This window comes from Bubalus kerabau, chromosome 10, assembly GCF_029407905.1.
Source record: "Bubalus kerabau isolate K-KA32 ecotype Philippines breed swamp buffalo chromosome 10, PCC_UOA_SB_1v2, whole genome shotgun sequence".
Lineage (NCBI taxonomy): Eukaryota > Metazoa > Chordata > Mammalia > Artiodactyla > Bovidae > Bubalus > Bubalus kerabau.
Window position 1 is genome coordinate 107,943,358 of NC_073633.1, and position 24,516 is coordinate 107,967,873.

Sequence of the window (24,516 nt, forward strand, 5' to 3'; positions counted from 1 at the left end):
TGTCTCTGCTTTTTAATATGCTGTCTTGGTTGGTCATAACTTTCCTTCCAAGGAGTAAGCATCTTTTAATTTCATGGCCGCAGTCACCATCTGCAGTGATTTTGGAGCCCCAAAAAATAAAGTCTGACACTGTTTCCACTGTTTCCCCATCTATTTGCCATGAATTGATGGGACTGGATGCCATGATCTTAGTTTTCTGAATGTTGAGCTTTAAGCCAACTTTTTCACCATCCTTTTTCACTTTCATCAAGAGGCTATTTAGTTCCTCTTCACTTTCTGCCCTAAGGGTGGTGTCATCTGCATATCTGAGGTTATTGATATTTCTCCCGGCAATCTTGATTCCAGCTTGTGCTTCTTCCAGCCCAGTGTTTCTCATGATGTACTCTGCATAGAAGTTAAATAAGCAGGGTGACGATATACAGCCTTGACGTACTCCTTTTCCTCTTTGGAACCAGTCTATTGTTCTATGTCCAATTCTAACTGTTGCTTCCTGACCTGCATACAGATTTCTCAAGAGGCAGGTCAGGTGGTCTGGTATTCCCATCTCTTTCAGAATTTCCCACAGTTTATTGTGATCCACACAGTCAAAGGCTTTGGCATAGTCAATAAAGCAGAAATAGATGTTTTTCTGGAACTCTCTTGCTTTTTCCATGATCCAGTGGATGTTGGCAATTTGATCTCTGGTTCCTCTGCTTTTCTAAAACCAGCTTGAACATCTGGAAGTTCACAGTTCATGTATTGCTGAAGCCTGGCTTGGAGAATTTTAAGCATCACTTTACTAGTGTGTGAGATGAGTGCAATTGTGTGGTAGTTTGAGCATTCTTTGGCATTGCCTTTCTTTGGGATTGGAGTGAAAACTGACCTTTTCCAGTCCTGTGGCCACTACTGAGTTTTCCAAATTTGCTGGCATATTGAGTGCAGCACTTTCACAGCATCATCTTTCGGGATTTGAAATGGCTCTACTGGAATTCCATCACCTCCACTAGCTTTGTTCGTAGTGATGGTTCCTAAGGCTCACTTGACTTCACATTCCAGGATGTCTGGCTCTAGGTCAGTGATCACACCATCGTGATTATCTGGGTCATGAAGCTCTTTTTTGTACAGTTCTTCTGTGTATTCTTGCCACCTCTTCTTAATATCTTCTGCTTCTGTTAGGTCCATACCATTTCTGTCCTTGATCGAGCCCATCTTTGCATGAAATGTTCCCTTGGTATCTCTAATTTTCCTGAAGAGATCTCTAGTCTTTCCCATTCTGTTATTTTCCTCTATTTCTTTGCACTGATCGCTGAGGAAGGCTTTCTTATCTCTCCTTGCTATTCTTTGGAACTCTGCATTCAAATGGGTATATCTTTCCTTTTCTCCTTTGCTTTTTGCTTTTCTTCTTTTCACAGCTATTTGTAAGGCTTCCTCAGACAGCCATTTTGCTTTTTGCATCTATTTTTCATGGGACTGGTCTTGATCCTTGTCTCCTGTACAATGTCATGAACCTCCATCCATAGTTCATCAGGCACTCTGTCTGTTAGATCTAGCCCCTTAAATCTATTTATCACTTCCACTGTATAGTCATAAGGGATTTGATTTAGGTCATACCTGAATGGTCTAGTGGTTTTTGCTACTTTCTTCAGTTAAAGTCTGAATTTGGCGATAAGGAGTATATGATCTGAGCCACAGTCAGCTCCTGGTCTTGTTTTTGCTGACTGTATAGAGCTTCTCCATCTTTGTCTGACTGTAATCAATCTGATTTTGGTGTTTACCATCTGGTGATGTCCATGTGTAGAGTCTTCTCTTGTGTTGTTGGAAGAGGGTGCTTGCTATGACCAGTGCATTCTCTTGGCAGAACTCTATTAGTCTTTGCCCTGCTTCATTCTGTAGTCCAAGGCCAAATTTGCCTGTTACTCCAGGTGTTTCTTGACTTCCTACTTTTGCACTCCAGTCCCCTGTAATGAAAAGGACATCTTTTTTGGGTGTTATTTCTAAAAAGTCTTGTAGGTCTTCATAGAGCTGTTCAACTTCAGCTTCTTCAGCGTTACTGGTCGGGGCATAGACTTGGATTACAGTGATATTGAATGATTTGCCTTGGAAACGAACAGAGATCATTCTGTCGTTTTTGAGATTGAAATTCATATTACTTTTTAAAATTGTATAAATGGATTTTTCAGTGTGAAAGAATTTCAGTTCATAGGCCAGGTCTACAGAGCCATATGAGAACATCATTTTATTAGTCTCTGTAGACATGTACGTATGTTTCTTAGAGGGCTGAGATGGCCTCAGTGGCCAATATTTGAGCAGTTACAGGCATGTTATATCTGTTCATGTACACAGAACAAGATAAGGATGTTACATCAGTGTTTTGTATTTAATGTTCATGCTTCAGAATTACTATTTTAATGGGTAATTATTGATCAGAGTTTCATGAAGTTCCAAAAACATTACTGTAAGTAAACATTCATCAGGATTCCTAAGTGTAAGCAAGCTATCTAATCAGCAGGTCAATAATTTGGTTAGGGCTGATAGTTTTACATTTAAATGTTTTTGTTTCCTTCAACCTCAATCTCGAATTCTTTTTTCATTTTAATGATAAAGCTTAACTTTGACAATTCTAAATACTTAGTATATGTTGAACACCTACTGTTTTCTAGGCATCTGTCATGATATACTAGCAAATATTCTGACTTATCCTTCACTTTAATCATGTAGGGCAAATAGCATTATTCCTTTTTTTCAGATGAAACCTCAAGCTTTAAGAAACTAGGCACTTGAGTCTTACAGTTAATAAATTATAGAGCCATGATTTGAACCCTGGTCTAACTCCAGAGCCCATACTTTTTATGCTGTCTTTTATTCTCTTAGTTGTGCAACAGAACCACCTTTGGAACTATTAATAGATATGACTTCCTGGGTACCATCCCTGTATTCAGTATATTCAGGGTTGTTGTATTAGTTGCTAAGTCATGTCCAACTCTTTTGCAACTCCATGGACTGTAGCCCACCAGGCTCTTCTGTCCATGGGATTTCCCAGGCAAGAATCCTGGAGCGGGTTGCCATTTCCTTCTCCAGGGGATCTTCCCAACCCAGGCATCCAGCTCGCGTCTTCTGCACTGTTAGGCAGATTCTCTACCCCTGAGCCCGCTGGACGCCCGTGTCAGGGTGATAGCTGTAGAACTGTGCGTTACTAGAGCTGAGCCCCGCTGCTTCCCAGTGCCCTTCCTTCTGCGGGGTCATAGGCACTGGCCTGTGAAGCCTGTCAGTCAGGAGACGAGAACGACTGTTGCTCTGCCGTTGAAATAAGAAAATGAGAGTGGAAAGCAAAGCCAGTTTCTTGTTGACTCTCCGAGTAGAGGCTGCAGCTGAGAGCTAGCAGAGAAGTCGAGGAGGATTAACCCTAAACTTCCTGTTAATTTTTTTTTTTCCTATTCCTATTTGGGCTTCCCTGGTGGCTCAGAGGTTAAAGTGTCTGCCTGCAATGCGGGAGACCTGGGTTCGATCCCTGGGTCGGGAAGATCCCCTGGAGAAGGAAATGGCAACTCACTCCAGGATTCTTGCCTGGAGAACCCCATGGACAGAGAAGCCTGGTGGGCTACAGTCCATGGGGTCGCAAAGAGTTGGACACGACTGAGTGACTTCACTTACTTACTTGGTAAGCTTATCAGCCAGGTTCTCCAGAAATGACTGCTTTGAATTTTTAAGTCAAGTAGGAGGTGTGTCTCATCTCTGCTGTCCTGAGTTTCCGTCCCTCATCTGTGAAAGGCACTACCTGCCTCACGTGGCTCCGAGAGCGACATGAGGTTAGAGCCTGGTTCACACTAAGCTTTCAGAAAGTGGGAGCTGCTCTTGTCATAAGTAGTGCTGCTGTTGCTTCCTTTGAAATTGCCAGTTTCATCCCAGCCCTCAGCCCCCTGCTCCCCTATCTGACGTTTGTTTACTGTTCTGGGCTCGGATGCGGGCCCTGCTCTCCTCTCTGCCTTCGTTGCTGTGCTTTCCTCTCAGGGCTTTCCCTGCGTTTCCTCAGAGCTGCTGCACATGCTTCTGTCTCAGGACCTCTGTACTTGCTGGTCTCTGCCTGAGATAGTCTTCACATTTCACTCCCACCTCTGCCCAAAGAGCTCTTCAGAAATGCCTCCCCTGACCAAGCATCTAAAATAGAACATCCACTACCCTTTTTTTAAAAAATTAATGAATTTATTTTAATTGGAGGCTAATTACTTTACCGCATTGTGGTGGTTTTGGTCGTACGTTGATGTGAATCACCCACAGGTGCACGGGTCCCCCGTCCTGAACGCCTCCTCCCGCCCCTCCGCACCCCGTCTCACTGGGTTGTCCAGAGCGCCGGCTTTGAGTGTCCTGCTTCAGGCACAGAACTTGCACTGGTCATCGATTTTGCACATGGTAATATACATGTTTCAGTGCTTTCTCTCAGATCATCGCACCCTCGCCGTCTCTCACAGAGTCCAGAAGTCTGTTCTTTGCATCTGTGTGTCTTTTGCTGCCTTGCATATAGGGTCGTCATTACATATCCCTTTATCACATGTCCCTATTTTACTTCATGATTAACATTTTTACTCTGACATTTGCATTATATGCTATAGATACTTATTAATTCATTTGTTGTTTTATAACTTGGTCTGTTTTGTCCACCGCTAAGTCATTCCAACTCTTCTACAACCCCATGGACTGTAGCCATCCAGGGTCCTCTGTCCATGGGATTTCCCAGGCAAGAATACTGAAGTGGGTTGCCATTTCCTTCTCCAGGGGATCTTCCTAACCCAGGGATTGAACCTGCATCTTCTGCATTGGTAGGGGGATTCTCTACCACTGAACCACCAGGGAAACCCTGCATATAGTAGACACTTAATAACTATTGTTGAATGATTAAATTTCCAAATCAATAGCTCTCCTTTATTAAAAAAAGTACAAAACCCAGTATCATAGTGGTAGGATAAAAGCTATCTGCTCTAGGGGCTTTGTATCCTGTCTTTACGGTTAAACAAGTTTTATCATTTTTATGTTGTTCAGTCACTCAGTCATGTCTGACTCTTTGTGACCCCATGGACTGCAGCATACCAGGCTCCCCTCCCTTCACCATCTCCTGGAGTTTGCTTAAACTCATCTCCATTGAGTCGGTGATGCCATCCAACCATCTCATCCTCTGTTGTCCCCTTCTCCTCCTGCCTTCAGTACTTCCCAGCATCAGGGTCTTTTGCAGTGAGTCAGCTCTTCAAATCAGGTGGTCAAAATATTAGAACTTCAGCCTCAGCATCAGTCCCTCCAATAAACACCCAGGACTGATTTCCTTTAGGATGGACTGGTTTGATCTCCCTGCAGTCCAAGGGACTCTCGAGAGTCTTTTCCAACACCACAGTTCAAAAGCATCAATTCTTTGGTGCTCAGTCTTCTTTATAGTCCAACTTTCACATCCATACGTGACTACTGGAAAAACCATAGCTTTGACTAGACGGACCTTTGTGGGCAGAGTAATGTCTGTGCTTTTGAATATGCTGTGTAGGTTGGTCATAGCTTCCCTTCCAAGGAGCAGCGTCTTAGCTCCATGGCTGCCGTCACCGTCTGCAGTGACTTTGGAGCCCAGAAATAGTCAGTCGCCATTTCCACTGTTTCCTCCTCTTTGCCATGAAGTGAAGGGACTGGGTGCCATGATCTTAGCTCTTTGAATGCTGAGTATTAAGCCAACTTTTTCCACTCTCGTCTTTCACTTTCATCAAGAGGCTGTTCAGTTCCTCTTTGCTTTCTGTTTATCCTTGGGAATTTTCCTTGATAGCGGCTTTCTCAGCGATGTGCATCTAGCAGTGTGGTAATGACATTGCCTGGCGGCAGGAGTGCTCTGTGCCTTCTGTACCCCCCCGGCTCCTAGTGGTCCCCTGTGGAGAGGTCCTGGGTAAAATGTATCGTCATATATGAGGTGAAGTAAAAGTTGCTCAGTCGTGTCTGACTCTGCAACCCCATACCACACAGTCCGTGGAATTCTCCAGGCCAGAATACTGGAGTGGGTAGCCGTTCCCTTCTCCAAGGATCGTAATGTACAAATAACCTTAGTATTGTATGTAATTCTTTTCAGTCTTTCCGTGTCTGATTTTTTCCCCATACTTCAGCTTACATTTGTTTCAAGCTCACATTTATTTAGTTTTTCTTATTTTTAAAGAAGTGCACATAGGCATCACTAGTGCCTAGTGGGGTGAGCTCACTCAGTCGCGTCCGACTCTTTGTGACCCCATGGACCACAGCCCACCAGGCTGCTCCATCCGTGGGATTTTCCAATCAAGAATACCAGAGTGGGTTGCCATTTCCTTCTCCAGGGGATCTTCCCAATCCAGGGATTGAACCTGGGTCTCCTGTATTGCAGGCAGACGCTTTATCCTCTGAGCCACCAGGGAAGCTAAGAATTTACTCTATCTAGTTCCAAGAATGCTCACCATAAAATACAAGAATGCTCACCATAAAATTATTTATCATGATAAATTTAAAACCATATAAATGTTTCAGATAAGCTTATTAGGTCATTAAATGTGTTCTATCCATAAAATTTGGTATATAGTCCTAAAAAAAATGATGTTGACTAGTTTTAATTAACATATAACTATGATTGTTTTTGGCCATACTGTGTAGCTTGTGGGATCTTAGTTCCCCAACCAGGGATTGAACCTGGGCCCTCGGCAGTGAAAGCGTGGAGTCCTGGCTACTGGGCTGCCAGGGAATTCCCAATATAGCTATGATTTTTTTTTTTTTTCATGAAAAAAAGCAGGTTACAAGGGAGCAAGTACAATAGAATCTCATTTTTGTGATTAAAATTAGATACTTGTATATGTGTAGAAAAAATATCTGAAGAACTATATACAAAACTGCAGAGCAAGATTAGTGGTCCAGGTCCACTAGTAATTTTTTGGATCTTCACTTTTTTTTTGGTTCCACTAACTGTAGCTATTAGTTCTGGCTCCTGGGAAAGCCTCTATCTTGTCTTGGGTGTGAATAAATCACCTTTCCCCTAAAAAAAGCAAGACTAGAATTTTTTTTTTTTGAAGGAACTTTTCTAGGAGAGTAAAAAAAGTCAAAGCAAAAGCATAGAACCCAAAGTATTTACAGAACGACATTACTTTTTCCTCAGTAGTAAAAAGTCTGTCCACCAGTTAGCTTACCGATGCAGCTGGCGCTGTGACGTACTGGGGCAGCCCTTGACCCAGACCTTTCAAGTCAAACCTGTGACGTTGGAAGTTTTGATTCAGTACTATGATACCATTTAGGAATGTTATAGAAGAAATTGAGATGGCACAGAAAAATATGTATAAAATATTAAACAACCAGATTATAAAATAGTATACATGATAGTATCATAGTTTTAAGATATATTGTGTAATGGACAGGAAAAAACAAAACAGATAATCTTGAAAGGGTAGCAGTGCTTATCTTTAAGTGGGGGAATTGCAGCTCATTTTACATCTCTTCCTGCTTCTCTACTTTTCTGAACTTTTGTGGAAATGTAGTATTCGCGTCACACTTACAAGGCTCCATAGGACCACAGTTGTGTCCTCGGACTCCTCGCCGATGGAGCCACCCTGCCCCGGGTTGTGTGCTGTCTACACTCTGGTCGTGTGAACCCTCCGAGAGAGGGCCGTGGATAAAGAGAACTCAGGGACTTGAGTGTGGGGTAGGGGTGTCCTGAGCTAGTCCCCCACGGATACCGAGGGATGACTGTGTGGTTTCTAGTACAGACAAACCATGTTTTAGCGTGCTTAGCTTTATTGCACTTCACAGATTGTGTTTTTTACAAATTGAACGTTTGTGGCAACCCTGTGTCAAGCAAATCTGTGAGTGCCATTTTCCCAGCAGCATTTGCTCACTTCATGTCTCTGTGTTGCATTTTGCTACCTCTTGCAATATTTCAAACCCTGTACCAGCAAAAAGATTACAACTTGCTCAAGGCTCAGATAACGGTTAATGTTTTTTAGCAATGAAGTGTTTTAAAATTAAGGTGTGTAAATAAATAAATTTTTTTAAAAAATTAAAAAAAATAAAATGCCAACAAAAATAAATAAAATTAAGGTGTGTACATTGATTTTTTAGACATAACACAACTGTCCACTTAATAGACTACTGTATCATGTAAACATACCTTTTATACGTCCTACGAAACCAAAACAATGCATGTGACTCGCTTTATTGCTGTAGTCGCTTTATTGCAGTGGTGTGGGGGTGAGCTGGCAGCAGCAGCAGGTACGCCTGTCTATAGGTTCTGAACACTTCCGGATGGGGACGGTGTATAAAGGTTGGGTCTTGTTTTTGGGCTGCGCTGCACCGCATAGTTGCCCAACCAGGTATCAAATCCATATGTAAAGGCTCTTTGTAATCCAGCTCTTTCTAGCTATCTAAATTTGCATAGTTTCTCCTCCAAATAGTCAGCTTGTTCTTGAGCAGGAGGGATTATTACATAACCTAAGAACATGTAACATGTATGATCACTTCTTGTTTAATCTTGAAAGTACCCTCTTTTGTCTTTTGGTTTATATAGTACTGAGGCCAGCTAGGGTCCAACAGTGATCAACAAATTTGTAGATTGTGACTGACTCCTCCTTCCAGTATATCTACTAGATGCTTAGTGTCCTCAGAAGCAGTTAGCAAGTCAAAATTGTGTTGTTAGGCCTTCAAAGTACTGCTCTTTAAAGATGTCGGCTGCTCAGTTGCCTTATGTACAGATGTGGGTGTTGAGCATTGCAGCTGGGAATACGAACAAGGAAAGGGCACCCAGTGAGATACAGAAAACCTCAGCTTTCTGTAACTTTGAATGGGTTGCTGTATTAGGGTGCATTTTAAGCTTCTTGGGCCTTTAAATTTGGAAATCTATATAATAATAAATACACAATAAATAATGAAAAACATGATGAAATATAGTCACTGAAACAAACTTTGAGGATTATAAAAATAACCCAAGCATACTAGATGGGATTGACAAGGCTGTGGTGTATTAACAAATAATGTCCAAATTGCAGTTGCTTAAAGCAGTAAAGTTTTGTTTATGTAAATGCTCACTTTGCAGTCTGATGCAGGTTGGATGACTCTCGTTGCAGCTCTCCTCCAAGCTATGTCTCCTTACATTATTTGATGCCACCATTTTCATAGGTGGCCTCCGAATTTGTGGCAGAAGGGAAGAGAGATTGTAGTTGATTTACACAGGAGATTTTATTGGCACACTTAGAAGAGGCACATTCAATTTCACTTACATTATCATGACTGGAACCCAGTTTCATGGCCCGTAACCATAAGGAAGGCTAATCTTCCTCTATGCCTAGGAAAAATATAATGAAATAGGGTCACGAAGCATCATATCTGCCACACCAAAGTTTTAGAAGAATAAAATGGGCCATAACTGTATCTTATAGATCAGTTCAGTTCAGTCTCTCAGTTGTGTCCGACTCTTTGCGATCCCATGGACTACAGCATGCCAGGACTCCGTGTCCATCACCAGCTCCCGGAGTTTACCCAAACTCATGACCATTGAGTTGGTGATGCCATCCAACCATCTCATCCTCTGTCGTCCCCTTCTCTTCCCACCTTCAGTCTTTCCCAGCATCAGTGTCTTTTCCAATGAGTCAGTTCTTTGCATCAGGTGGCCAAAGTATTGGAGTTTTGGCTTCAACATCAGTTCCTCCAATAAACATTCAGGACTGATTTCCTTTAGGATTGACTGGTTTGATCTCCTTGCAATCCAAGGGACTTTTAAGAGTCTTCTCCAACACCACAGTTCAAAAGCATCAATTCTTCGGCACGCAGCCTTCTTTATGGTCTAACTCTCACATCCATACATGACTACTGGAAAAACCATAGCTTTGACTAGACAGACCTTTGTCGGCAAAGTAATGTCTCTGCTTTTTAATATGCTGTCTAGCTTGGTCATAACTTTCCTTCCAAGGAGTAAGCGTCTTTTAATTTCATGGCTGCAGTCACCATCTGCAGTGATTTTGGAGCCCAAGAAAATAAAGTCTGTCACTGTTTCCACTGTTTCCCCATCTGTTTTCCATCAAGTGATGGGACCAGATGCCATGATCTTAGTTTTCTGAATGTTGAGTTTTAAGCCAACTTTTTCACTCTCCTCTTTCACTTTCGTCAAGAGGCTCTATTTCTTTGCTTTCTGCTATAAGGGTGGTGTCATCTGCATATCTGAGGTTATTGATATTTCTCCCAACAGTCTTGATTCCAGCTTGTGCTTCATGCAGCCCAGCATTTCACATGATGTACTCAGCATATAAGTTAAATAAGCAGGGTGACAATATACAGCCTTGACGTACTCCTTTCCCAATTTGGAACCAGTCTGTTGTTCCATGTCCAGTTCTAACTGTTGCTTCTTGAACTGCATACAGCTTTCTCAGGAGGCAGGTCAGGTGGTCTGGTATTCCCATCTCTTTCAGAATTTTCCACACTTTATTGTGATCTACACAGTCAAAGGCTTTGGTGTAGTCAATAAGCAGAAGTAGCTGGTGTTTTTGGAACTCTCTTGCTTTCTCAATGATCCAACAGATGTTGGCAATTTGGTCTCTGGTTCCTCTGCCTTTTCTAAGTCCAGCTTGAACGTCTGGGCGTTCATAGATGACTTTCAGTTCTCCCCTCTTTATCTGTTTCCCTTCTCTGTAGTTTTCATCTTGTTCTCTGCCTTTCTGTCACGTTAAGCTGCCCAAGGTTGTGGTGCAATGAGTGAAAATTAACCTGTTTGCCTGTTGCCTTCATTTCTTACAGGAGAAGAGAATCCCAACAAGTTTTCACTGTATCTGGAGAGACTCATTTATTTATTCATTCATCAAATTTTAATTGAGCTCCTGTTATATGCCAGGCACTATTCTAGGTATTGAGAATGTAGTGGTGAACAAGACAGAATTCCTGTCTTGTATTCTGGTTAGATTTATTGATCACCAAAATCTGTTATGGATGGTACAATATTCCAATTAGTAACCATAAATTGTTAATATACCAACTATAAGGATTACAAAATTAGAATAAGCATCATAGGATTAATGCAGTGTAAATAGATTCATGGTGGTTGGTTTTATAAACCATAATATTACTGGGAATAATATGGATCTCTCTTTTTTTTTTCTTTTAGCTTTAAAGAAACCCCCTGTTTCCTTTTCTCAATATGAAAGTCATCAAGTAATCTCCCATCTTCCAACTGGACAACCTCTCTCCCCAAATATGGTTCCAGGTATGAAGTCTTATTCTTAAAATTCCATTTGAAAATCAGTGTACTGGTTACATATTGTTATATAGGGAATAAAACGTCATTCAGGAGCACAGTGAAGTATCATTCATTCTTCTAGTTAACATTATGTATTGTCAAATGACTGATAAAAGCTCAGGGAGAAATCATTATAAAATTAACTTTGTCTAATGGACTATTAAGAGCAGAAGAATTATTTGTTGTGCCACTCTGGACTACCTTCCCTTTCAGTACTACTGGTGTGTATGTATTTACCTTCTTCAGAATGTGTTCAAGTGTATCTCCCAGAGGCCTTCTAAAAGTTAAGAGATCCATCTATATTCCGCTCCCTGCTCTCTACTTTTCTATTTGTTTTCTACTGAATACTTACTCAGTTTTATAGGAATGTTCCCCTAAAATGAGAATTGATATGAATAAAATTCATTGTAATAAAGATCTAAATCAATTATTTGATGAGTTAAAAAGAGAAGTGAAGGAAAGAGAAGATATATCCAGGAGATGCTAATAAGAATCAGGAGTTGTGTCACTGTGTAGATGAGAATGGCGTTGAGAATAGAAATTCTAAAAGCCTTATGGATTTTGGAGATTTCTGACAGCGATTTGGAATTTGGAGGGAAGATACAGATATCGCTGCCTTTCCATTGGTCCCTGAGGTCTCAGAGAGTGAGTGACTGAGAAACAACGTATACAGTTGGCGAATGAGTTTATAATCAGCACTTAAGATATCTACCTGGGAATGGTCAGTAAACATCACACAACTAAAATCACATTGGTTATAAGCTTTGATTAAAGAAATAAAATAAAGCTTAAAAAAAAAAAAGCTACCTGCTAACCCAGTATCAGATAACAGTGTCTTACTTTTCTCAAGTAGGTCTTATGAAACTTTTATGCAAAATATGACCTTAATTTGATTATTTTTGCCTTAGATTCTCATATAAACCACAATGGAAACTCTAGAACTTCAAAACAGAATCCTTCCAATCCTCTTCAGCGTTTAATTCCAGGCCCTAACTTGGAGAGTGAACCCAGAATTCAAGCAGAAGTTCTAAAGCAGGCTACCAAGGATCGAGCTGGTGATTTCCATAAATTGAAGCAAAGTAAGAATCAGTTGATAAGTATTATGCTGAAAAGATTTCTTTAAATATATTTATTTACAAGGCTCAATTTGCATCTTCATTATTATAATCTCTAACAAATGAACGTATAGTAAAGTTTTACACATATAAAGAGAAAGTATAATGGTGGTAAAATTTTAAAGAAAAGTAGGTTTTACATATTCTAAAGAACACATTCAAAAGCTTCTTTTGTTCTCCATTAAAAATAAATTTAGGTGAGTTGATTTTTTAAAATGCTTTCAGTTCTTACGAATGTGCAAATTTTTTGAGAAGTGAGAAAAGATAATATTTTGTTAAGCTAGTAAATGAAACTTTGATTAGAAGAGAGGGAAGATCGAGATTTGAAAAATGGGTTCTGGAAGTAATAAAGACTGTGTGGTAGAAGGCTCAATGCTGCTTGCTTTTCCATTCCTTCCAGTTGCGATTTGCTTCATTTAGGTTTTAGGAGGGAATTGAAAAAAAAATGGAACAGATTCATAGTACTGGGTAATAAGGTTTGACTGCTTAATTGTTTCAGAGATAGTGATTATGATAAGTGGAAAATACCTGTTTATTTGCATAATTCTCTAATTGGTAGATTTTCAAGTTGTAGAAGAAAACATTTTGGTAGTTGACAGAATTAGGAACTGGCCAGCTCTCTTAAACTGTACTTTTCACTGCCTCTGCTGTTTAAACCTTCCTCCCTTCAACTTCTGAATGGACAGAATGTCCGAGAGCTCCAGTTTGCTTTTGTTTACTTTTAAGGATGGTTTCCATGGCAACAGCTCTTCAGAGCAGTGTGTAGGCGTTTACTTGTACACGGGTTGTTTGTATGGTGAGATCTGCACAGTGTTACATTTTAAAATTGGTCTTATGACAATTATTCATATTTCTGCATCTATATGAACATATAGTTTATCTACACTTAATTGATTTTCCTTCCTTGATGTTTTAAAGCCTATCCATGTATCTTGACTGAAATATTATGTAAAAAATGTTTTTGTTTACAAGGATATGGCTAATATTTTAAATACAGTGAAAAAATATTTCCTTCAAATCTTGTTGGAGGATTGGCTTCAAAACTTTTTAGCTCAACAAAAAGATGTGTATGGTAAGGTCAGAATCTTACTAAGATAAAATATCTTAATTTGATCACTTAAGATTTTCTTCTACTTATAGTTTATTCTGTAAAAATTGTTATCACTCTCTTACCTCCCAACCAGTCTTTGGGTAGATGTGACTGGAAAATTACTACTTTCTACAAGTTTTTTTCTTGGCCATGTTATGTGGCATGCAGGTTCCTAGTTCGCCGACCAGGGATCAAACCCATGCCCATCCCATGCCCCCTGCAGTGGAAGCACAGAGTCTTAACCTCTGGACTGCCAGGGAATTCCCTACAATTTCTTTTTAAAAGAGTTTTAAAATCTTATTCTGAATTCTTTTCAATATATACAGAGAGAGTTGAAATCAGTGTGAGCACTGTTTTGTGATTTACTTTGACATTATTTCTTACATGCGTTTTAACTTATTAAATGGCTATGTAGTTGTCATTAAAATATATATATACACATACACACACACATAAAGATATATACATATATTCCATTGTATTTAGGTAATAATAATAGTTCATCTAGCTCTGCTCTTTAATTGATTGTTTAAATTATTTCATAGTGTCTTACGTTAGCAGTCATGACTATGATTATCTTTTATTTCAAATTATTTCCTGCTTCTACTCTGAGTGTTGTTTTATAAGTATAATCTCCTGACTGAATCTGCAAAGTACTTGACTAACTTTATAGCTCCTGTTACAAATTGCCAGATTGTTCTCTAGAACAGTTTCACAGTGTCACTAGAGATGTTTACCCAGGTAATCACGATGGTGTGCTCACTGACCTAGAGCCAGACATCCTGGAATGTGAAGTCAAGTGGGCCTTAGGAAGCATCACTACAAACAAAGCTAGTGGAGATGATGGAATTCCAGTTGAGCTATTCCAAATCCTGAAAGATGACGCTGTGAAAGTGCTGCACTCAATATGCCAGCAAATTTGGAAAACTCAGCAGTGGCCACAGGACTGGAAAAGGTCAGTTTTCATTCCAGTCCCAAAGAAAGGCAATGGCAAAGAATGCTCCAACTACCACACAATTGCACTCATCTCACACGCTAGTAAAGTAATGCTCAAAATTCTCCAAGCCAGGCTTCACAAATATGTGAACCGTGAACTTCCTGATATTCAAGCTGGTTTTAGAAAAGGCAGAGGAACCAGAGATCAAATTGCCAATATCCACTGGATCATGGAAAAAGCAAGAGAGTTTGAGAAAAACATCTATTTCTGCTTTATTGACTATGCCAAAGCCTTTGACTGTGTGGATCACAATAAACTGTGGGAAATTCTGAAAGAGATGGGAATACCAGACCACCTGACCTGCCTCTTGAGAAATTTGTATGCAGGTCAGGAAGCAACAGTTAGAACTGGACATGGAACAACAGACTGGTTCCAAATAGGAAAAGAAGTACGTCAAGGCTGTATATTGTCACCCTGTTTATTTAACTTATATGCAGAGTACATCATGAGAAGTGCTGGACTGGAAGAAACACAAGCTGGAATCAAGATTGCTGGGAGAAATATCAATGACCTCAGATATGCAGATGACACCACCCTTATGGCAGAAAATGAAGAGGAACTAAAAAGCCTCTTGATGAAAGTGAAAGTGGAGAGTGAAAAAGTTGGCTTTCATTCAGAAAACGAAGATCATGACATCCAGTCCCACCACTTCATGGGAAATAGATGGGGAAACAGTGGAAACAGTGTCAGACTTTATTTTTCTGGGCTCCAAAATGACTGCAGATGGTGACTGCAGCCATGAAATTAAAAGATGCTTACTCCTTGGAAGGAAAGTTATGACCAACCTAGATAGCATATTCAGAAGCAGAGACATGACTTTGCCAACAAAGGTCCGTCTAGTCAAGGCTATGGTTTTTCCAGTGGTCATGTATGGATGTGAGAGTTGGACTGTGAAGAAAGCTGAGCGCTGAAGAATTGATGCTTTTGAACTGTGGTGCTGGAGAAGACTCTTGAGAGTCCCTTGGACTGCAAGGAGATCCAACCGGTTCATTCTGAAGGAGATCAGCCCTGGGATTTTTTTGGAAGGAATGATGCTAAAGCTGAAACTCCAGTACTTTGGCCGCCTCATGGGAAGAGTTGACTCATTGGAAAAGACCCTGATGCTGGGAGGGATTGGGGGCAGGAGAAGGGGACGACAGAGGATGAGATGGCTGGATGGCATCACTGACTCGATGGACATGAGTCTGAGTGAACTCCGGGAGTTGGTGATGGACAGGGAGGCCTGGCGTGCTGCGATTCATGGGATCACAAAGAGTCGGACACGGCTGAGCAACTGATCTGATCTGAAAATTCACCAAAGTGCACAGTTCAGTGGTATTTAGTACGTTCGTAAAGTTGTACAGTCATCATGACTGCTTTCTAGTTCCAGAAAGTGCTCATTGATACAGAAGAGAGCCTGCGCCCATTACACAGTCACTCCCCATTTGCTGACACCCACCGTCCTTGGCAACGACTGACCTTATTTCTGACTGTGGATTCACCTATCCTGGATATTTCATGTAAATGCAATCATGCAGTATGTAGCCTTTTTTGTCTGGCTTGTTTTTCTTAGCATAATGTTTTCAAGGCTCAGTCATGTGAACCTTTATTCCTCTGACGGCTGGCTGTCATTCGGTTGTATGAATACAGTCTGTTTGTCCATCACCCATAGATGGGCATTTGGATTGTTCCCACGTTTTGGCTGTTGTGACTAGTGTTGCTCTGAACATTTATTTACAAGTTTTTGTTGAACACTTGTTTTCCATTTCTCAAAGTGTTGTTATATACATAGGTGTAGAATCGCTGGGCTATCAGTCACTCTATGCTGAGCTTTATGAGGAAGTGCCAAACCGTTTTCCACGGCAGCTGCACCATTTACAGTTCCTCAGCAATGCACGAGAGGCCAGTTTCTCGACGTCCTTGTCAGCACTTAATATCTTCCATTATCGTTGTTTTCACTGTTGCCGTCCTAGCATGTGTGCAGTCGTATCTCACTGGGACTTTCATTTGCATTTCCCTAGTGACTGGTGACAGTGATCATCTTTTCATATATTTGGTGGCCATTTATGTACCCTCTTTGGAGAAATGTCTATTCAAGTCCTTTGCCTATTTTAAAATTGGGTTGTTTTCGTTGCTGTTGAGTTTTAAGCATTATTGATATATTCTGGATACTAGATCCTTTATCAGATATATGATCTGCAAATGCTTTTGCCCATTCTAGTGTTTGTCTTTTCACACTTTGATAGTCCTGCAGTGCACGAGGTGCTAATTTTGATGGAGTCCAATACATCTATTTTTCTTTTGTGGTTCATGCTTTTGGTGCCATGTCTAAGAAATCTTTGCCAAATCACAGGTCATGTTTTCTTCTAAGGACTTTATAGTTTTTGGTCTTTTTTCTAACTTGAGGTACAGTTGATTTACCATATTCTGTTAGTTTCAGGCGTACAACATAATGATTCAACGTTTGTACACATTGCAAAACGGTCACCACAGCACTAGTTTCCGCTTTCATATGTAGGTTTTTTGATGTATTTTAAGTTAATATTTATATATGGTGTGAGGTAAGGATCCAGGTATACTCTGTATACGGGTATCCCAGCACTACTTGTTGAAGAGACCGTCTTTCTCCATTGAGCAGTCTTGGCGTTCTTGTCAAAAATCAGCTGATGACACGTGTGGGTTTCTTCTGGACTTCAGTTCCGTCCCACTGATCCCAGCTGCCAGCACACTCTTGTGATCACTGTCACTTTGTAGCAAGTTCTGAAATTGGGAAGTGTGAGTTTTCCAACTTTGCCCTTCATTATAAGATTATTCTGACTTTTGGAATCTCTGACAATTCCATCTGAATTTTAGGATCTGCTTGTTTATTTCTACTAAAGAGAGTTAGGATTTTAATAGGAATTGTATGAAATCTGTAGATTGCTCTGGGGAGGATTGTCTTCTGAACAATATTAGGTCTATTAATCCATGAAGATAGGATGTCTTTCCATTAATTTAGGGTATCTTAATTTTTTTCAGCAATTTTTGTAGTTTTCAGTGACAAATCTTGTGCCTCCTTGGTTAAATTTATTCCTAAGCATTGTATTCTTTTTTATGTTACTGTAAATCAAGTTCTCCTCTTAATTTCCTTTTCAGATTGTTTATTGTTAATGCATAGAAATATGACTGATTTTTTTTTTCCTTTGGCTTTTGGTTTTAAAATTTTTAATGCAAATTTCTACAAATATGCTAATATTTGGGTTCATTTCAAAGATTTAGAATTTATTTTATTTTCACTCTTTTAGAATAATAGGTATGAATCATTGTTTTTAAATATACTATAAAATATACCTATGTCATATATATTAATGTATATAAACATACTTATTAACATATATAAACATACTTAAGTCAATATTTTGAATATGATTCAAAAATTTTATGAGTATTTTACATCAAATACATTTTTTGTTTTTGCTTTTGTCCTGCCTTCAGCCATTTCTCCTACGTCCCCACCCCAGCCTCTGCCAACTATCAATCTATTCTTTTTGTATTATGATTTTTATTTTTGTTTGTTTTACTTTTTTTTTTAGATTCTACATAGAAGAAAGATTATATGGTACTTACTGATTATATATGGTACTTACTGAGATTATGTGGTACTTACTCTTGCCTGGAAAATCCCGTGGATGGAGGAGCCTGGTGGGCTACAGTCCATGGGGTCGCTAAGAGTCGGACACGACTGAGCGACTTCATTTTCACTTTTCACTGTCGTGAACTGGAGAAGGAAATGGCAACCCACTCCAGTGTTCTTGCCTGGAGAATCCCAGGGGCGGGGGAGCCTGGTGGGCTGCCGTCTGTGGGGTCGCACAGAGGCGGACACGACTGACGCGACGTAGCAGCAGCAGCAGCAGCACTGATCCACTTGGCATAAAGGCATCAGGGTTCAGTCATGTTGTTGCAGATGACAAGATTTCATGCTTCTTTATGGCTGAATAATACTTCATCACACATATATACCACACTCTCTTTATCCATTCATTCACCCGTGGACACTTAGGTTGTCCCCGTGTCTTGGCTCTTGTAAATAATGCTAATGTAGCATGGAGGTGCATGTATCTTTTCAAGTTTGTGTTTTCATTTTCTTCAGATAAATACCCAAAATGGAATTGCTGGATCATAGGATATTTTTTTTTAATTTTTGAGGACCCTCCATAATGCTTTCTCTATGAAACCATAGTGGTAGCGCTGGTTTACTTTCCTACCAGGAGTGCATAAGGGCTCCCTTTCCTCCACAGTTCTCCAGTTATGACTGATTTTTGTTTGTTGATCTTGTATCCTACAACTTAGCTGAATTTAACACAGCAGGTTTTTATTTGTGTATATTCAAGCATATCCATCTTGACTTATGAGAATCATTTCTTTTACAGAAAATCATCTATCTTATTTGGCCATATATATACTACTAAATTTCCACTTTTTTTTTTTTTTAACCACTAGTGGATTATTTGATCTCTTTGGAATATGCTGTGCTGTGGTAAGTCGCTTCAGTCATGTCTTGACTGTTTGTGACCCCCCAGGCTCTTCTGTCCAGGCAAGAACACTGGAGTGGGTTGCCATGCTCTCCTCCAGGGGATCTTCCCCGCCCAGAGATCAGACCTGCGTCTCTAATGTCTCCCGCTTTGGCAGGGAGGAGCTTTACCACTGGCACCACCTGGGAAGCCTGAGCTTGTGTCTAGCACTCGGAAACAGATGGTCTGAGAAGATGCAGGTACTGACAAGGCAAAAGAGGAAATCAATGTGAGTTAAGAGCTAGAAAGGAAGGTTTCAAAAAAAGAGGCCATCAGGTTTCTCTAGTGTAATGGTTATCATGTTCACCTCGAAAGAGTCAAATATATTATACTGTGACAGAAAGAAAGAAAGGAGCATTCAAATAAGGATTTATTGGAAAGACGAGCTCAAGCAGAGCAGCAGGGTAAGGGAGCCCAGGAGAAGTGCTGTGCCACGTGGTTCATAGTCTCAGGTTTCAGGTGGTACTGTTAGCTTTCTAGTTATTTCTGGCTAATGATCTTGCCCATGGCCATATTTGGTCTGATCCAGGGCCTTTCCTGATGGCACGTGCATCTTTCAGTCAAGCTGGTTTCTAGCAGGAGGGTTTCTGGAAGGTTGGCAGGACATATTACAAACTGGTGTCACCTCCCTTCTCTTGGCCGCTCCCCAAATCTTCCGGTTAGTCTTCGGTTATTGGACCTTCTGGTAGTGAGACTGCTCGTGCCAGCTGTTATCACCATGCCTGGCCACGGTGGGTGGTTTTGGTGAACAGTTTCCTAACAGACCATTCAGTTCAGTTCACTTCAGTTCAGTGGCTCAGTCGTGTCCGATTCTTTGCGACCCCATGAATCGAAGCACGCCAGGTCTCCCTGTGCATCACCAACTCCCAGAGTTCACTCAGACTCATCTCCATCGAGTCGGTGATGCCATCCAACCATCTCATCCTGTGTCGTCCCCTTCTCCTCCTGCCCTCAATCTTTCCCAGCATCAGGGTCTTTTCAGATGAGTCAGCTCTTCACATCAGGTGGCCAAAGTATTAAGGAAATTCAGCAGGTATTTGTGAAAAACAGCAAGCTCTAAGCCAACTAGGATTAGAAGGTAATTTCCTTACCCTGATGGAGTATCTGCCAAGATCCTGTCACAAACATCATACTTAAGGGTGAATTGTCAGAAGCTTGCCTCTGAAATCCAGAAGACGAGGGTAACCAGTCGTCACTTCTGTCCAGCTTTTCACAGTAGGTCCTGCTCAACAAAACAAAGTACAAGAAAGGAAAATAAACTGTACAGAGATGAGAAAGGAAGAAATAAAACTGATAAGCCAATATTAAGATGATTTTATATGTAGAAAATACAAAAACAGTATGTAAATTATTAAATAAATATATTTAGCAAAGTTATTAGATATGGGATTAAAAGTTAATTGCATTTCTATATGTCAGCAGTAAACATATAAAGTGAAAATTTTTAAAAGAAACTTTTTAAGATTTTTGTAAGTTATTTTTTAAAAAAATTTCCACCTCGCAAAAACAAACATTCACCATAAATCATTTTGTTAGGATAAATTTGTCCAATCAAACTGGTATAGCATGGCTCAAGGGCTCAGAAGTTATCTCCCAGAATCAAGGCAAGAACCAGTCCTGAAGACAAGACTTTCTTTGGAATGTACCATGAGATAGGTATAGGAAGCCTCTTAAAATCTCTGACTTTACAGGTCTTCCATAATTATTCCCAATTTGCTTATCCAAACTTCCTGTACTTTCTAATTTAAATCCAGTCAAATTAGTCTCTTTACTGTCTCTTGATACTCTGTCTTCATTCTTATTTGAATGCTCCTTTCTTTCTTTCTGTCACAGTATAATGTATTTGCCTCTTTCGAGGTGAACATGATAACCATTACACTAGAGAAACCTGATGGCCTCTTTTTTTGAAACCTTCCTTTCTAGCTCTTAACTCACATTGATTTCTTCTTGTATAACTTTTTGTAAGTATATTGCCCGATAATTATATAATTTATACAAATTAATATTTATACAAATTAATACATTTATATGGAGAAGGCAGTGGCATCCCACTCCAGTACTCTTGCCTGGAGAATCCCATGGACAGAGGAGCCTGGTGGGCTACAGTCCGTGGGGCGGCTAAAAGTCAGACACACTGAGCGACTTCACTTTCACTTTCACTTGACTGGCAAGTAGCGAGTTTATGTCCTTAACTCTGTTTTTTTCCCTCTCGTTGTTTATCGTACGGTATATATGATAACATGAATTATTATTGTGGTCATACATTCTTGTTAATTTTCTTATTATCTCTTGAGTGTTACTGCGGTTGTAGTATGAAAAGTTTATGAGTGAATTCAAGCCAGTCAGAACATCACACACCTTTAAAATAAAAAGAGAGAAGAAACTTTGTGAATTATTCTGTTGGAATATTATAATAGGAGCAGGTTGACCAATCCTTTGATTAATATGCCATGTTTGATAATATTAGTTAAATTAATCATATTTTGCAATAACCTTTTAGACTAATTTTTGGTCTCTATTTCATAATTCTGATTAAAAAATGAAAATATTTTCTTGGAGGAAACTGTGTACCTTGAGAAACTCACTTGGTAACTACCAGGTTAAAATGTTTATGTATTTAAAACAGCAGTTTCACATTACATAAAGATGAGTTAACTGCTCCAGGCATTTTGTCCATAATATTACATATTAAGAAAAACAAAATATAGTTTTCTGTAAATCTCTCTTTTTTCCTTCTTAGGTTGGCATCTTTTATTTTATCATTAGAGAAAGAGATAATAATAGATACCAGATTTTTCTTTTTTGCATCACTTCCATTAGAAGACAGGTTGTCTTTCTCACAAAGAGCGTCGTTTCTCATGATACTCTTTTTTCCTTCTTAACTCTTGTATATCCATCTATTTTCTCTCCCTCTCTTTTGATCAGCGTACGTGTTTTTTGTATCTGCCCAGCTCTATTCTGGAATAGATTTAAGATGATTGTCTGTGCTCTCCTGGTAGCCCCCTTTACTTCAGTTTCCTGCTGTAAACTGCTCCCCTCAAAAACCTATGAGTATGATTTGTTCTTTAACTGTGTTTAGTTAAAAGAAAAATTGATTGACTCTTTTTTTATTTGCTGTATAGCTGTTACAGTATTATATTATTTTCACATGTACAACATGGTGATTCAAAATTTTTACAGTTTATACTCCATTTAAAATTATTACAAAACGTTGGCTGTATTCCCTGTGTTGGACAGTATCCCCTCGTGGCTTATTCACTGTACACGTAACAGTCCGTACTTCTTAACCTCCTGTCTTGTACTCCCCTCCGCGCTCCCCTCTGGTGACCACTCATTTGTTCTCTGTGTCTGTGAGTCTGTTTCTGTTCTCTTGTGTTCTTTAGTTTGTTTTGATTCTTAGATTCCACATATAAGTGATAACATAGAGTATGTATCTTTCTCTGACTTATTTCACGAAGCACAATGTCTTCCAGGTCCATCCATGTTGTCGCAAATGGCAAAAATCCCTTCTTTTTTATAGTTAAGTATATATCTTATATATACACCACATCTTCTTTATCCATTTATCCTTTGACGGACACTTAGGTTGCTTCCATATCATGACTACTGTAAATAATACTGCTATGAACATTAGGCTCCATATATCTTTTTGACTCAGTGTTTGCATTTTCCTCAGATACGCACCCAAGAGTGAAACTGCTGGATCATGTGGTCGTTCTGTTTTTAGTTGTTTATGGAACTTCCATGGTGGCTGCACCAATCTACAGTCCCGTCAGCAGTGTGCAAGGATCCCTTTTTCTCCACAGCCTTTCCAGCCTTTATTATTTATAGGCTTTTTATGATAGCCATTCTGATCAGTGTGAGATGATACCTCATTGTGGTTTTGATTTGCATTTCCCTAATTAGCACTGTTGAGCATCTCTTCATGTGCCTGTTGGCCATCTGTATGTCTTCGGAAAAATGTTTATTCAGTCCATTTTTTAATCAGGTTGTTTGTGGTTTTGGTATTGAGTTATAGAAGCTGTTTATGTATTTTGGAAATTTTCTGATTGGCTCTCTATTCAGCAGTTAGAAATATATTGGCCTGATGACATGGTGAGCCATCTGTGGAAGTGACCAATACCTCCGTAATTCTTTCTGTTTGAACTTAACCTTACTTTCCAAGAAGAGGAAGTTTGTCTCATTGCAATGTGAATTTTAAAAATATAATTCCCCAAATGTTAAACCTATCACAGAGTTTTTATAATTTCTAAAAATCTTAAATCATCAGTAAGTTAATGATATCCATATTTTGGGGATCGGAATAAAATTTACTTTTATGCTACTTAAATTTAATGTCAGAGTTTAACTTGTGTTTGGGAGTCAGATCTTAGTTTGCATAACATTTTTATTTTTGATGTCCATTTATTGAATAGCTTTTTACAGTACATGTTATATCTATTGCTCTTCTTGAGTCTAGTTACTATGAATGTGCGCAATATAATAGCCTTGTGTAGGTCAACTTTCTTAAGCTTCCTCTGTCATTGACTTTTAGAAGTCTGGTTTGGGAGATGAGAAAGAATAAATCAGAATTACTTGGGATGTTTTTCAAAACACACACTACTAGGGATTCTGATAATTTACTCTTTGCCGTACCTCCTTGGAAATCCATGGCCATGGTGAGTCACTGTTACTGAAGAAACTTAAGACAGCCCACCAGTATGTTAGTGTGTCTTATTTTCCAAAAAGAAACTGCATGGCTTCTACAGGCCTACATGGTACTCATTTGTTCTGATAAGAAAAGTTATCAAAATTATTCCTGGAAAGTAATATTTTATAAAACAATAAATGACTACAGGTTTCATATATGTATTATATCTACTCATAAAATTTTTGATTTTCCTCCTAAAGTGTTAAGTTAGACAAATACTTCTATCAGAAAAGTTGTTGGTTATTAGGAAAATAGTTTTGAAAATTGTGCCCTTTTCTTTAAGAAAACATTCAAACCTTAAGTAGCAAGTACTGAAATTAATACACAGGAGAAATTCTCAAAATTATTTTCGGTCTTCATTCTTATTTCCTTTTACCTTAAATAACCTTCAGAAAATGTATCTTTTTTTTATAACCAGTATCCTGAAAGTTGCCAGGTTTCACTTGTCTGCTTTCTGATCTACCTCCAATATAGGTCCCTTCTTTTCTTCTCTCTTCACTCTTGATTTAATCCTCTGCCTACTTCACAGGCCGATTCTTTGATGAGAATGAATCCCCTGTTGATCCGCAGCATGGCTCTAAACTGGCGGATTATAATGGGGATGATGGTAACGTAGGTGAGTATGAGGCAGACAAGCAGGCTGAGCTGGCTTACAATGAGGAAGAAGATGGTGATGGTGGAGAGGAAGACGTCCAAGGTGAGCGTGGGCCTGGCCTCCGCGCCGTGACCGTGACACCCACCTCCTCAATTTTTGGTTGAATTTGTGTAGAATTTTCCCCACTTATTAGCAGTACGATCTTCATACAGAGAGGTATTCTGTGCAGTTTTTCAATTCTATTTTGAAAACCATTTTGTGATATTTGTA

The 24,516-nt window shown here is 39.5% G+C and overlaps 1 protein-coding gene across 3 annotated transcripts in view; it reads left to right on the forward strand.

Moving 5' to 3' along the window:
• GOLM2 (golgi membrane protein 2) overlaps positions 1-24,516 on the forward strand; it is an 86,064-nt gene that overhangs the window by 52,690 nt on the left and 8,858 nt on the right. For 2 of the 3 annotated variants that reach the window (XM_055538936.1, XM_055538938.1), the window contains exons 7-9: positions 11,099-11,197; positions 12,139-12,309; positions 24,181-24,348. In XM_055538936.1, coding sequence (XP_055394911.1) covers positions 11,099-11,197; positions 12,139-12,309; positions 24,181-24,348 — 438 coding nt within the window. The remainder of the gene's footprint in view (positions 1-11,098; positions 11,198-12,138; positions 12,310-24,180; positions 24,349-24,516) is intronic. The other variant, XM_055538939.1, reaches the window with a different exon arrangement.